General features: G+C 38.5%; 1 protein-coding gene across 3 annotated transcripts in view; it reads right to left on the bottom strand.

Annotated features, from left to right (window-relative positions):
- Nucleotides 1–15,928, bottom strand: part of MBD5 (methyl-CpG binding domain protein 5) — a 156,811-nt gene that overhangs the window by 53,235 nt on the left and 87,648 nt on the right. For all 3 annotated transcript variants that reach the window (XM_061438444.1, XM_061438454.1, XM_061438434.1), the window contains one exon: nucleotides 4,863–5,535. In XM_061438444.1, the coding sequence (XP_061294428.1) occupies nucleotides 4,863–4,975 (113 nt within the window). In that variant the 5' untranslated portion in view covers nucleotides 4,976–5,535. The remainder of the gene's footprint in view (nucleotides 1–4,862; nucleotides 5,536–15,928) is intronic.

The raw sequence follows: 15,928 nt of genomic DNA on the forward strand, positions 1-15,928 counted from the left end.
AAAAGGCATAATTTATAGTCTCACTGTCCTTCACAGGATAATATTTTCCTACTAAGGAAAAGCATTTTCTTTGTCAATATTATGTTAGCTACTAAATTATAGCCTTTAACACTATTGCTCTTTCTTTTGAACCAAAATATTTCTCAGAAAAATACAGATCTTCATAGAAAAACAAAAGTACTTTGACAACCGAGAGCAGAGTAAGGATGAGAAAAATGATATTCTTAAAAAAGTGTAGGTAAGAAGGAACAAGAAAACTACATGAAAGTAATCATTATCATTTTGAACCAGAAGATCTATTTTGAAAGCTGTTGGAGAAAAACTGAAATTTAGGAATGTGTTGGAGGTCAAACCAGAAAGTCACTAAGTCTATGAAAGTTTGGGCTAACAAGTTCTTTCCTTTAATCTTGCAGCTCTAGGACCAAGTTGTCCCTCTGTAAAAACAAGTCTCTCTTGTTTCTTTCTCATTCATGTGTTTCTTTGAATACAGATCAGAATGTTGCCAAGCTCAAATTCTAGTGAAGAGCCACGGTGGACTGATGAGGATGGGGATCTCGAGGAAACAGTTTTAGGTGGCAGAAAAGTGCCTTGCAGGCCTTACAGCTGGTGACTGGGTAGTGCTCTCAATGTTACTATTCTTTGGGTGACAGAAGTCAGTATTACGTGATTACTGATCAAATTTAAGTCTATACATTAGGTACTAATTCAGATGACAGGTTAAGTCTTTAATGTTTATTTACATGAGGATTAGTTTAAAATGGGCAATTTTTATCTTAGGACTTTCATTATTAACGTATTGATCTTACAACCTGCATACATATTATGTTTTGAAATTATTATATACTTTTCACTCAAGAATATCTTTTATTTATGACTATTTACCAAAACTTTCACTTAATGCCTTCTGATAAAATTTCCAGAAACAATACTTTCCATTTTGTAAACAGAGCATTACACTACTTGTCACTGTTCAGTCGCCTAGTCATGTCTGACTCTTTGAGACCCCATGGTCTACAGCATGCCAGGCCTCTCTGTCCCTCACCATCTCCTAGAGTTTGCCCAAATTCATGTTCATTGCATCAGTGATGACGTCCAGCCGTCTCAGCCTCTGACACTCTCTTCTCCTTCTGCCCTCAATCTTTCCCAGCATCAGGGACTTTTCCAATGAGTAGTCTGTTCTCATTAGATGACCAAAATACTGGAGCTTCAGTGTCACTATCAGTTCTTCCAGTGAATATTCAGGGTTGATCTCTCTTAAGACTAACAGATTTGATCTCCTTGCTGTCCAAGGGACTTTCAGGAATCTTCTCAAGCAACACAGTTCGAAGGCATCAATTTTTTGGCATTCTGCCTTCTTCACGGTCCAGCTCTCACAACCATATGTGACCACTGGGAAAACCATAGCCTTGACTATACAGATCTTTGTCTGCAGAGTAATGTTTCTGCTTTTCAGCACACTGTCTAAGTCTGTCATCACTCTGCTGCCAAGAAGCAATCAATGAACTTCTGATTTCATGGCTGAAGTCACCATTCGCAGTGGTTTTGAACCCCAAGAAGAGGAAATCTGTTACTACTTCCACCTTTCCCCTTTCTATTTGCCATGAAGTAATGGTGGCAGATGCCATGATCTTAGTTTTTTTTTAGTATTTAGTCTTAAGCTGGCTCTTTCACTGTCCTCCTTCACCCTCATCAAGAGGCTCTTTAGTTTTTCTTTGCTTTCTGCCATTAGAGTGGTATCATTGGCATATCTGAGGTTGCTGATATTTCTCTTGCCTATCTTGATTCTGGCTTGTGACTCATCCAGCCTGGCATTTCTCATCATGTGCTCAGCATATAGGTTAAACAAACAGGGTGACAGCAGACAGTCCTGTCCTACTCCTTTCTTGATCTTGAACCAATCAGTTGTTCCATACAGGGTTCTAACTGTTGCTTCTTGACCCGTAAACAGGTTTCTCAGGAGATAGGTAAGATGGTCTAGTATTCCCATCTCTGTAAGAGCTTTCCACAGTTTGCCATGATCCACACAGTCAAAGGCTTTACGGTAGTCAATGAAACAGAGATAGAGGTTTTTCTGAAATTCTCTTGCTTTCTCTATAATCCAACGAATGTTGGCAATTTGATTTCTAGTTCTTCTTTCTTTTCTAAACCCAGCTTGGACATCTGGAAGTTCTTGGTTTGCTGAAGCCGAGCTTGCAAGATTTTAAGCACGACCTTACTAGCATGGGAGATAAGTGCGATTGTCTGATGGTTAGCACATTCTTTGGTACTACCCTTCTTGGAAATTGGGATGAGGATTGACCTTTTCCAGTCAATCTTTTACACTGCTTTTTACAGACCTTTTACACTACTAGGTGTAGACTATTCTGCTTCTACAAAAATACAGGTAGTAGTTTGGTGCCTATAAATAAACCTGCTTTAGAATGCAATTCATATTTTATTTACGGACAACCATATAATTGTGACTTGCTGCTGTTGCTAAGTCACTTCAGTCGTGTCCGACTCTCTGTGACCCCAGAGACGGCAGCCCACCAGGCTCCTCCATCCCTGGGATTCTCCAGGCAAGAACACTGGACTGGGTTGCCTTAGGCATGTAGAAAAATCACAATTAAAATCCTCAACTTTGTTAACTCATTCATTTATTTGGGCTAACACTTTTTTCCAGATGATATGCAAAGAATAAGAATTCCCATATTACAGATTGGAGTTCTACCCAATGGGAGGGCCAGCAAGGTGTTTTGGAGGTCTGGTAGCTTTGATAAAACAAAATCACTAGTTATTATGTGAAGAATTCCAGAATATTGTGAAAAGAAACTGTCTCATGTGTTACGGTTAAAGAAAGTCTATGAATGAATCCTAAAGGATTTGATTGTAAATTAAACTTGAATACAAGAATTCCTGAATTCTATAATATTAGAGTACTCCAGACACTTTAGAAACACTTCCTCTCAATCAGTCAGTTGGGCTCTTTCCTTCAGTTGCAGCTCTTTAATTAACTTCTGGGAGTAATAATTAACATAAAAATAGTTAGAAGTCTTACGGCATAGATAAAGCTTAGAAGATTGGAAGCAGGTGGGAAATTTAATGTGCAGCCTCAATGCCACCCTGAGGCAGGAACAGCTGGAAACTAAACTAAAAATTATAAGCAAACTACACATTGCAAAGGAAGCTATAGAAGGAGGGCTAGCCTCTTATATACGTTCAAGTGGTAAGTTAACCAGTTACACATACACATGAAGCAAACCTATGCTGGGTTTAATTTATCTGAAGGTGTTTTAGCTTATCTGGCAAAGTTAGTTTCCAAAATAATCCCTAGTGTGCAGATTTGGGTTGGGAGAATTAAAACGAACTCATACTAACAGTAAAGTCTACTCAGACTTGGGATGTCATGAGCAAGACAACTGACAGACTTCCAGACTGAATTTGCCTTAACTCTCAGCAACCTAAAAAGCTGATTTATCTTTCACACGGAGAAAGAAGAAACAAAACAAAACAAAACAAATAAACTGAAATTATCAAGATTTTTGGAGTTAACTGCTCTTAGTTGTAAATATATAACACTTGCTCCTTACAGACTAGAACAACTGTAAACAGGAACACAACACCGGTGTCTTGCTACATTACACTGATAAAGTATTCCTGGAAGTTTGGTAACAGGATTGGCAATAGAAACACTTTGGGAAAGTTATCCCTCGTGTCCTCATCCATCTAATCTTTAATGGGGTGAGCTCCACGTTCCCTGCTTTCTTATCCCTTCACTTCAATTAATACAGAGCACCTCCTAAATATTACAGAAATTAAAAAAGATGTTCAAAAGAATTTCAGTTGGTCATTAAGTTTACCTCAAGAAATAACTTCTACCAAACAAACAAATCCAGGACAGGATCTGAACTGACTTCTGAGATGTTATAGTACAAAATTGTCTGAGTATGTATCATGTGAAATTCCTCATTTATATAAATACAGCTTTGCACAAACAAGAATTTCACTGAAGCTGAGATACAAATAAAAGTAATAATGATGAACTGAAAGCAACATAATTAATCTAATGATGCAATGTGATATCTTTTAAAAAGTTCTCTTCATCATAGCTTTTTAAAAAATTACATCACAGAGAAAGATTTATGGTATCCTACTCACATATTTACCAATAAACTACAAAGTAAGGAACTTAGGTGCCAATTATTTAATAGTAAGACTAAAAGTTCTTGCGAACAGTTATTTCATTCAACTTGCTCAACATAACAAAGACCATCAAAATTTAAAATAACAGGTATTTACATGTAATCTGTATGATTTTTACTTGTGAGATGACTCCATCATGACTTTTTCTTTTTTATTATTATATGCAGGGAATAGATTAAAAACTGCACAGAAAAAACAGGTAAATTATTTTTAGTTAATATCAGGCATTAAGAAACTGGTAATTGAAACTGCCTATAGAGAAAAACACAACCTTACATCAGAGTAGCCAGCGGAAGCACTATGAAGGACAATAATATTGTCAGGAGACATCGGGTCTATTTTCAGTATTTTACATTCTCCTGCGAATGTGGTAATGACGCTCATGGGTTTCTTTTAGAAATCTTCATCTTTTTCTTTATCCTTGTTAGAGAGATAAGCAGGGCGACACTTTATATAAACACAAATAATGCATAAAAATCCTCTCTTGTAACCTAAGGCAGGTTTTATATTGCAAAATAATATAAATAAAAACACAATATTTCCAGCACAAAGATCATTTATTCAAATTGACTTGAGGTGCTACCAGTCACAATATTTTACGTTCTCAGAGGAACAGGCTGTACCTTCTTTATTTGGTGGCTACAAACTTGGAGATAATGCAGGGAATAGGAAGGGCTCACCTGATGTAAAGCACTCCATTTTGATCCACACGACGCTGCCAACCCACAGGAACTTGTATAGCTGGAAGACCTCCATCCTTGTCCCCTCCGTCACACTCCTTGCCTCCATTCATTTTCTGTGTCTGCTTAGGACTCCCCAAAGATATCAGCAATAAGATGATGTCCTTGTATTACAGGGCATCGTGGCCTTCAAAAATGGCCAATGCAGCACAGTTTTCCCCAGACTGTACAAAATGCATTGGGAAGCTTCGGCTCAGTTTGGAACCAAGTCCTTGAAATCTGCCATTGTAGAAAAAATCAGTTTCCCATTATAATCTACATTAAATAACCAATATTTAATTCCTAAGGATGGTCTACATGGGTAAAAACAAGTGCTTCTGACTAACGAAAATCATATTCAGCAATGCTGGTACCTGTCTGAAGTGGGAGAGGGGAGGAGTGTAAGTTTTTAGTTCAACATTTTGTCTTGAACCTTCATGTTGGACTAAAACAACCTCTATTGTTTAGAAACTGGTCTCATTTTTATAGTGTGAGTCAGTTAATATTTTCAGGTACTACCCGCCTTTATAGGCCACATTCTTTAAAGTTTCTCTTCATCTTCCAATCTGAATCCAAGATGTTGCAAGTTGGTTCATCTGATGTTTTCATGTCTTCAAAATTCCAATAAGGTAGCCTGAAACACATATAAATACGTAAACACTATATTTAATAATGAAAAACTGAGAAGCTGCACACTTTTAAAAATGGAATAAATTGGTAAGTGTAGCAAGCCATTTTGATGTCCTTTGCTGTCAAATCACATGTCAAAGTCAACTTTTCTTCTTCCAGCTTGATCTACTTACTCCAGATCAACCAGTCTGCTGGCTCTTCAACACATGTAGCTTTCTAATTACTAGAGACAGACTCATAACCATGGCATTACATATATATACAACCTCCTTCTGGCAATAAAAACATATCTATCACCTCTTGTGACCTAACAACTAGAAAGCTGTGTGTTAATACAATCACTTTTAATTACTCTTTAATTCTACAAACCCCTATAATTAACTTTTCTAATCATTATATTCACCTAAACAAGAGGGTTTTTTTTTTTTTTTTGAAGAGAAAATTAAAAGGAAATAAACACACACGTGCATTCCCAAGTATGAGAAGACTTTCCCCCACTGTTCTGGGCTATAAGAGTGGGAATTGCTTTACTTAAGATTTACAAATTCCCTTCTATTATGGAGTATTCTCTTAATTCCTTTTTTTGTGTCACAAGGTACTGTTTGGGGAGAAGACACATTGGCCTCAAACAGCAGCAGTCAGTGCTAAGGTGGAATGCTACAAGAGGTCATCTTAATGGAACTGGTGAATAAACAAATATGGCAAATAAATTTTTAAAAAGATTTAGTACTTAATTCTGGTGAAAAATGTGATACCACAACTGCTAGCATTGTTGTGGCAAACAAGACTTTTTATAATCAATTTAATACACAGTGTGTGATTACCTTGTGGAACTCATGAAAGTACACTAAAGGATGAATGAAAAAAACTATTCTAGTGTTACATGAGTGGGGCTTGTAGTTTGTTGATAAAAATTTCTGGTGACAGCATCATCCATGATTAAAAATGCTGAATCTTAAACAACTTAACTGAAAGTAAAGGTAATATGCTCTCAAAAACTCTGTTAAATGACTTAAGATTCATATCACAGTATTAAGACTGTTTAAATTTTTAATAAAAAATAATATTTTAGATAGTTTTATATATTCATGTATGACTCAGTCAACAAATTAAATAAATTAAACAGTGTTAACAGACATAAAACTACTCAAGTTCCAAACCTTTCTTCAGATTTTTTCATTGGGAAAGTAGGAGAATACTTTATAGTTAAAAGCATTATGTATTCAGGCATATGCCTTATTTGCTGCCTTGCCTGTGAGGCAGATTAAAGAGGAGCTACCCCACGTCCGAGGTCAGGGGCAGAAGCCGGGAGGACCCCATGACTGAAGGGCGGCGGCCAAGAGGAGTTACCCCACGTCCGAGGTCAGGGGCAGCGGCCGAGAGTGCCAGGCTGCGATGGCGCAGGAACGGCCGAGAAGAGCTACCTGAGTCTGAGGTCAGGGGCGGCGGCCGGGAGGAGCTACCCCACGCCCCCACACCCGAGGCCAGGGGCGGCGGCCAGGAGGACCAACCCCACATCCAAGCAGCAGTGGCTGCGCGGGCACAGGAGGGCCTAGAGGAGCTATCCCACGTTGAAGGTCAGGAAGGGCAGCGGTGAGGAGATACCCCTCATCCAAGGTAAGAAGCAACAGCTGTGCTTTGCTGGAGCAGCCGTGAAGAGATACCCCACGCCCAAGGTAAGAGAAACCCAAGTAAGACGGTAGGTGTTGCAACAGGCATCAGAGGGCAGTCACACTGAAACCATATTCACAGAAAACTAGTCAATCTACTCACACTAGGACCACAGCCTTGTCTAACTCAATGAAACTAAGCCATGCCCGTGGGGCAACCCAAGTCGGGCAGGTCATGGTGGAGAGGTCTGAAAGAATGTGGTCCACTGGAGAAGGGAATGGCAAACCACTTCAGTATTCTTGCCTTGAGAACCCCATGAACAGTATGAAAAGGCAAAATGATAGGATACTGAAAGAGAAACTCCCCAGGTCAGTAGGTGCCCAATATGCTACTGGAGATCAGTGGAGAAATAACTCCAGAAAGAATGAAGGAATGGAGCCAAAGCAAAAACAATACCCAGTTGTGGATGTGACTGGTGATAGAAGCAATGTCCGATGCTGTAAAGAGCAGTATTGCATAGGAACCTGGAATGTCAGGTCCATGAATCAAGGCAAATTGGAAGTAGTCAAACAAGAGATGGCAAGAGTGAATGTCGACATTCTAGGAATCAGCGAACTGAAATGGACTGGAATGGGTGAATTTAACTCAGATGACCATTATATCTACTACTGTGGGCACGAATCCCTCAGAAGAAATGGAGTAGCCATCATGGTCAACAAAAGAGTCCAAAATGCAGTACTTGGATGCAGTCTCAAAAACGATAGAATGATCTCTGTTCATTTCCAAGGCAAAGCATTCAATATCACAGTAATCCAAGTCTATGCCCCAACCATTAATGCTGAAAAAGCTGAAGTTAAACGGTTAAGACCTACAAGACCTTTTAGAACTAACACCCAAAAAAGATGTCCTTTTCATTATAGGGGACTGGAATGCAAAAGTAGGAAGTCAAGAAACACCTGGAGTAACAGGCAAATTTGGCCTTGGAATACGGAATGAAGCAGGGAAAAGACTAATAGAGTTTTGCCAAGAAAATGCACTGGTCATAGCAAACACCCTCTTCCAACAACACAAGAGAAGACTCTACACATGGACATCACCAGATGGTCAACACCAAAATCAGATTGATTATATTCTTTGCAGCCAAAGATAGAGAAGCTCTATACAGTCAACAAAAACAAGACCAGGAGCTGACTGTGGCTCAGATCATGAATTCCTTATTGCCAAATTCAGACTTAAATTGAAGAAAGTAGGGAAAACCACTAGACCATTCAGGTATGACCTAAATCAAATCCCTTATGATTATACAGTGGAAGTGAGAAATAGATTTAAGGGCCTAGATCTGATAGAATGCTTGAGGAACTATGGACGGAGGTTCGTGACATTGTACAGGAGACAGGGATCAAGACCATCCCCATGGAAAAGAAATGCAAAAAAGCAAAATGGCTGTATGGGGAGGCCTTACAAATAGCTGTGAAAAGAAGAGAAGTGAAAAGCAAAGGAGAAAAGGAAAGATATAAGCATCTGAATGCAGAGTTCCAAAGAATAACAAGAAGAGATAAGAAAGCCTTCCTCAGCGATCAATGCAAAGAAATAGAGGAAAACAACAGAATGGGAAAGACTACAGATCTCTTCAAGAAAATTAGAGATACCAAGGGAGCATTTCATGCAAAGATGGGCTCTGATAAAGGACAGAAATAGTATGGACCTAACAGAAGCAGAAGACATTAAGAGGTGGCAAGAATACACAGAAGAACTGTACAAAAAAGATCTTCATGACCCAGATAATCACGATGGTGTGGTCACTGACCTAGAGCCAGACATCCTGGAATGTGAAGTCAAGTGGGCCTTAGAAAGCATCACTATGAACAAAGCTAGTGGAGGTGATGGAATTCCAGTGGAGCTATTCCAAATCCTGGAAGATGATGCTGTGAAAGTGCTGCACTCAATATGCCAGCAAATTTGGAAAACTCAGCAGTGGCCACAGGACTGGAAAAGGTTAGTTTTCATTCCAATCCCAAAGAAAGGCAATGCCAAAGAATGCTCAAACTACTGCACAATTGCACTCATCTCACACACTAGTAAAGTAATGCTCAAAATTCTCCAAGCCAGGCTTGGGCAATACGTGAACCGTGAACTTCCTGATGTTCAAGCTGATTTTATAAAAGGCAGAGGAACCAGAGATCAAATTGCCAACATCTGCTGGACCATTGAAAAAGCAAGAGAGTTCCAGAAAAACATCTATTTCTGCTTTATTGACTATGCCAAAGCCTTTGACTGTGTGGATCACAATAAACTGTGGAAAATTGTCCAAGAGATGGGAATACCAGACCACCTGACCTGCCTCTTGAGAAACCTGTATGCAGGTCAGGAAGCAACAGTTAGAACTGGACATGGAACAACAGACTGGTTCCAAATAGGAAAAGGAGTACGTCAAGGCTGTATATTGTTACACTGCTTATTTAACTTATATGCAGAGTACATCATGACAAACGCTGGACTAGAAGAAGCACAAGCTGGAATCAAGATTGCCAAGAGAAATATCAATAACCTCAGATATGCAGATGACACCACCCTTATGGCAGAAAGTGAAGAGGAACTAAAACGCCTCTTGATGAAAGTGAAAGAGCAGAGTGAAAAAGTTGGCTTAAAGCTCAACATTCAGAAAACTAAGATCATGGCATCCGGTCCCATCACTTCATGGGAAATAGATGGGGAAACAGTGGAAACAGTGGCAGACTTTATTTTTTGGGTTCAAAATCACTGCAGATGGTGATTGCAGCCATGAAATTAAAAGACGCTTACTCCTTGGAAGGAAAGTAATGACCAACCTAGACAGCATATTCAAAAGCAGAGACATGACTTTGCCAACAAAGGTCCGTCTAGTTAAGGCTATGGTTTTTGCAGTGGTCATGTATGGATGTGAGAGTTGGACTGTGAAGAAGGCTGAGCACCGAAGAATTGATGCTTTTGAACTGTGGTGTTGGAGAAGACTCTTGAGAGTCCCTTGGACTGCAAGGAGATCCAACCAGTCCATTCTGAAGGAGATCAGCCCTGGGATTTCTTTGGAGGGAATGATGCTAAAGCTGAAACTCCAGTACTTTGGCCACCTCATGTGAAGAGTTGACTCATTGGAAAAGACTCTGATGCTGGGAGGGATTGGGGGCAGGAGGGGAAGGGGATGACAGAGGATGAGATGGCTGGATGGCATCACTGACTCGATGGACGTTGAGTCTGAGTGAACTCCAGGAGTTGGTGATGGACAGGGAGGCCTGGTGTGCTGCGATTCATGTGGTCCCAAATAATCGGACACGACTAAGCGACTGAACTGAATTGAACTGAATGAAGCATGTACTAATTTAGCTGAAAGTCAGGAACCATAGGGATGGGAGTGGGAAACACTGGCAAGCAGTGGGAAAAGTAGCAAAACTTTATTGGGAAAAATGTGGAGTATAAAGGAAAGTGCCAAGTAGTGCATTTTCAGTGGTGACTCAAGGTGCTAATTACATTGCTAGGTCCACTCCACTGGGTCTATGCCTCTTATAGAAATGACCTGCTTGCATGCATAGCACCTTATTTCTGTCTCTCATTCATTGCTCCTTTAACCATGATCCCTGTTGATCATGTATGTGTTTATTCATATTTCATTCTACAGTTAGTGAGCAGCTATTACGTATGAGGCCTATGCTATGTGCTGGAGTACAAAGGTGGTGTTTGTGCTCAGCCACTTAGTCGTGTCTGACTCTTTGCAACCTCCAGCTCCTCTATCCATGGGATTCTCCAGGCAAGAATACTAGAGTGGGCTGCCGTTTCCTCTTTCAGGGGATCTTCCCAACCCAGGGATTGAACCCTCATCTCCTGAGGCTCCTGATTCTTCACTACTGAGCCACCTGGGAAGTTCCACAAAGGTGGTAAGACACCACTTTATCCAAAGCCCAGGGCAATGTCTGGCACTAAAGAGCTGCTGAGGGGAAAACAAAAAGCTGCTGAGTGGGGAAGAATAGAAAAGAAAGAGGGAGGGAGGGGGTCAGGAAAGGATGGAGAAAGCAAGGAAGGGAAGAACAGTCCCTGTTCTCAGGGAGTTTCCTGCCTAGTAGAGCTCCTGGTGCTAGTGTAAGATGAGAAAGAATTCTGTGTCATTCTGGACTCCCAGTCTGATCAAACAGCAACAGACACTGATGAGTAAACATGATTTTTACAGTCTTTTTTTCACACTCATTTTATTACCTTACTTTTCCCTAAAGCGAAGTCTTCCATGGCCTGTGGTCTTTAGATTGGACTAGCTCTCATTTTCCTTACTTTCAAGCTTTCTGATCATTTGATGCCAATTTCTCTTTCTTTTTGATTTGCCTGCTCTTGCGTGTGACTCCAACTTTCCTGAGATGGACTGGCTCATGCCCTTAAGTAATTTGTGGATCTGCCAGATAATGACATCAGACTGATTTCTGCCAAATATCTTCCTCATATTTCAGTAATCAAAACTACAAAGATCTGACGGCTGGGTTTTAGACCTGCAGTTTTGAAAGCATGGTCCTGGGACCACCATCATTACTGTTAACAGCTGGGATCCTGTTACAAATGCAGAATCACAGAACTGACCCCATACTTTCTTAATCAGAAACCCTGGAGGGCAATCTTTTAAAACAAACAAACAAACAAACCCTCTAGGTGATTCAATGGCATGCTCAAGTTTGAGACCCACTGACTCAGACTTCTGTACCAGCTTCCCTTCCCAGGATAGGACCTGGTTTTACATTTCCACGGCTGGCCCACTTCTTCCTTTTGTTCCTGGGAGGGTCATCCTTTTTTTTTTGGCTGATACTTTGGCATTTTAGAGGCAGCTTAAGGAAATGGCAACCCGCTCCAGTGTTCTTGCCTGGAGAATCCCAGGGACGGGGGAGCCTGGTAGGCTACCTTCTATGGGGTCACACCGAGTTGGACACGACTGAAGTGACTTAGCATATCATAGCATAATTGTTAAGGGCCTTAGGAACTCCTCAGAGAGCTGAAGTCCAGCGACTATTATCATTTGTTTATCTCTAAGTGGGACTGATTTCCTCAACATTTATTTTATAAATTTGGAAAATTCAGAGATGTTTGTGATGAAAATTAAAATTGAACTCTAATCTCACCGTTGAATAATAACCACTGCAAACGTGGATGACTTTCAATCATTGTTTTAAAAAGTTTTAAAAGCACACATTAAAAAGAGTCTAATAAACAATGAGCTACCGCTCCAAATTTACAATGCATTTGTCACTTTGCTTATTTAAAAAAAAAACAAAAACACTTAGAAAATATTACAGATGAAGTTCAATACTATCCCTCACTCCCATCCAGTTTCTCTTTTTAGTCCTGTTCCCCTCCCCTCTGGCCTAAAGAAAACTAACACTCCTATTCTGGTCTGTAGAGAGTCCCTTGGACTGCAAGGAGATCAAACCAGTCAATCCTAAAGGAAATCAATCCTGAATATTCATTGGAAGGACTGATGTTGAAGCTGAAGCTCCAATACTTTGGCCACCTGATGCGAAGAGCTGACTTATTGGAAAAGACCCTGATGCTGGTAAAGACTGAGGACAGAAGAAGGGGACGACAGAGGAGGAGATGGTTGGATGGCATCACTGACTCAATGGATATAAGTTTGAGTAAGCTCTGGGAGCCACTAGGGAAGCCCACAGATGGACAGGGAAGCCTGGTGTGCTGCAGTCCATGGGGTCTCAAAGAGTCAGACATGACTCAGTGAATGAACAGCAACAATCAATCCTTCCAGGCTATGTTTTTACAGGTAAACAATATTTGGCTTTGTTATAAGTATTTAAAAGTTTTTATTTTACATAAATACTATTATACATACATATTCTTCAACTTGCTTTTTAAAATTCAACATTGTTTTGAGTGCTATCTCTGTTGACATATACAGATCTATCTCTTCTGCAGAAATATAGATCCAATTTGTTCATTTTAAACATCTGAATAGTATTCTATCATATAAATTTACAAATATTCATCTATTGGAATATCAATCATATTAATGTTGGGTCTGCACATTTAAACTTTGGAGGCACTGCCAAATTGCTATTGAAAAAAGCTAAGCTAATTCCAATTTTTTCTATGTATAATAGTGCCTTCTTTAAATATTGAATTATTACCACTTTGCACTTTATTTTCAACTTAAGCATTTTACTATGGCATTCAATATTTACTTCCCTTTTGTGGAAATAGATTTTTCTCCTAAATTTTCACAGTTACAAATAAATCTGAGATAAATATCTCTCTACATAAATCTATTGCCATTTTGATAGTTCACTGAGAAGGCCATGCATCTCAAACTTCTGAAAACCGATACATGCCCTCTTTTGCTAAATATTATAGTCTATTCTATTTGCCTCTGAGATTCTGATAACTTTATCTTCTATATAGACCAATTATTCAAAACTCATTCAAGTTTTTATAGTTTTATCATTAAAAACAAAAGTTTATCCTTTTTTTCAAATTTAACATAAAAACTACATACCCACAACATTTTCCCTTCACCTTGCCTGAAGATTTCATTATGATCTATCCTGTTTACATGGCTTGGTTTAACCCCAAAAGACAGAGATTAAAACAAAAATGTCCGGAAACATGAAAGGCACTTTTGTCTCACTAACACTGAGGATCAGGGATAGATCTTACACACAGGACATTATTTAAATTGATTACAAACATTTCTGGCAGAAGTAAAAATAAAAAAAGTAGGGTGTGTGTGTGTATGTGTTCTGAGGAGAATATCTGCCACCATTCTTTCAACATTTTCATTTTCCATCCCCCTTTCAATATGCAAATAAGTCTATGACAGTTGGCTTTTGTTGAACTGAATTTTAGTGACCTGATTTAATTCTTTGCATTGGCTTCATACAGAATTCAAATTAGATGTCACCTCCTCAAAGAGACACTGTAAATCCTAAGTATTCTCCCACACATTGTTAATTCACTGATACCTCTTATTAACTGATTTTTTTTAAATCATTTATTTGTTTGTTAATCTTTCCCCACAGGAATGTAAACTAACTCCTTACATCAGGGACCTTGTTTCTCTAGGTTCTTTCAATAGTTCCATTTCCTGATTAAAGCAGGTTTACTGCCTCACCTACTGGGTGCTTAAATACTTGATGAAGACCACGTACATTCCAATTAGCCAACATAGTTTTATATTCTGATTTTTACCATGTAGACCTGTAAGGTTTTTAGCAACACAGACATCTAAAATGAAAGAGAAGGTTTAAAAAGAAGTCAGTAGAAGCTAGGGACTATGCATGTTGACAAAAAACACAAAGGATTTTTTTTTTTTTTTGCTCTAGCTTTGTCCCTAACGATCTCACAATCTCTGAGTAATAATTTTTGTGTAGAAAAAGCATGATAGGGCTTCTAAGAAAAATAATATAACTTTTTATTTTATTTGTAAAGTACATCAGAGTTTTATTTAAATAGCTTATATACACACTTTAATTGGATTAATAAAGGAACCACTAAAATGAATGCAACCATATAAAAATGAAACCTGTATTTCAACATGATGTAGCTAAGGCAATAGATGGCTTTTTCTCTCTCTGCTTTACCGACATTCTTGTCAACCTAAGGATAAACTCACTGTGTTATGCAGTGTTAAGTATATATTTTAGAAGTTATACCCAAAATACCAAGAAGACTAGATATCAGAGAATATGACATCATGAAAATAAGTAGCTACTTTTCATAAATTTCTCTGAATAACAACAAACATCATATATTTTTCTGAATAATGTCACAAACTTGATTAATGGTGAAAACAATGAATTGATTTTTAAGTCATGTGATACTGTGAGTAAATTCTATTAAAATGTTTATCACATTAATCACACATTAATCTTGTACTCAGTGGCATTACTTGGATACACAGTAGGACAGAATGAATACTGAATGAACTACTGATTTATCAAAATGAGACCATGTAAATTAGATAAAATACCAATATTTAACATAAATGTAAATTATCACATATATTTTATACACAATGATTATAAAGTTAACTCATGAAATATTCAAAGTTTAGAAGTCTCCTCCAATAAGTCAACTATACTTCAATAACAAAAAAAGGAAGTCTCTTCCATTCTGACATTTGCAAGGATTAACGCCTCATGTTCAACACTTGAGAAAAAAGGCTCACATGAAACCTAACTCTCTATCTAAATTCTGAAACAATATGTACATGCAACAACAGATATGATTGGATTAAGAAATAACATGAGCATTAGCATTTTGAAGCATAATGTCTGAGTAGCTACAACATTATTATTATTTGATTGGGTAATAAATGGATATACTCATCCTCTTTCCATTAGTTAAATTATGCTTGTTAGGGTAACCCTAAATGATATTTGCCTCTTTCAGTTATCTTTCACCCTCATACCAATTTACACAGTTCCTTTATAGCACTTAGCCAGCCCTCCCATCCAACCTTGCCATCTGTTTCACCTTTCGCCTATTTGTTTAAGCTATGCATTTTTATTTATGAGCACCCTTATCTTACAGTTATATCTTCTTTCATTTTTAAAAAATCTTCCAATAAATTAGCTTCATTTTAACTCTGGTTGTTATTTTCATTTGGTTCTTATCTTCACTGTGCAGCCACCTTTTCCAAAACAGACCTCTCAGATATATCTTTTGTAAGAGACCTAATGCCTCTGCCAGGCTCCACTTACTCACCCCAAACTACCCCAGTGCAATTTACATTTGTTTTACAGATTTATCAGGATATAAGCACATCTTTC

This window comes from Bos javanicus, chromosome 2, assembly GCF_032452875.1.
Source record: "Bos javanicus breed banteng chromosome 2, ARS-OSU_banteng_1.0, whole genome shotgun sequence".
Taxonomy (NCBI): Eukaryota; Metazoa; Chordata; class Mammalia; order Artiodactyla; family Bovidae; genus Bos; species Bos javanicus.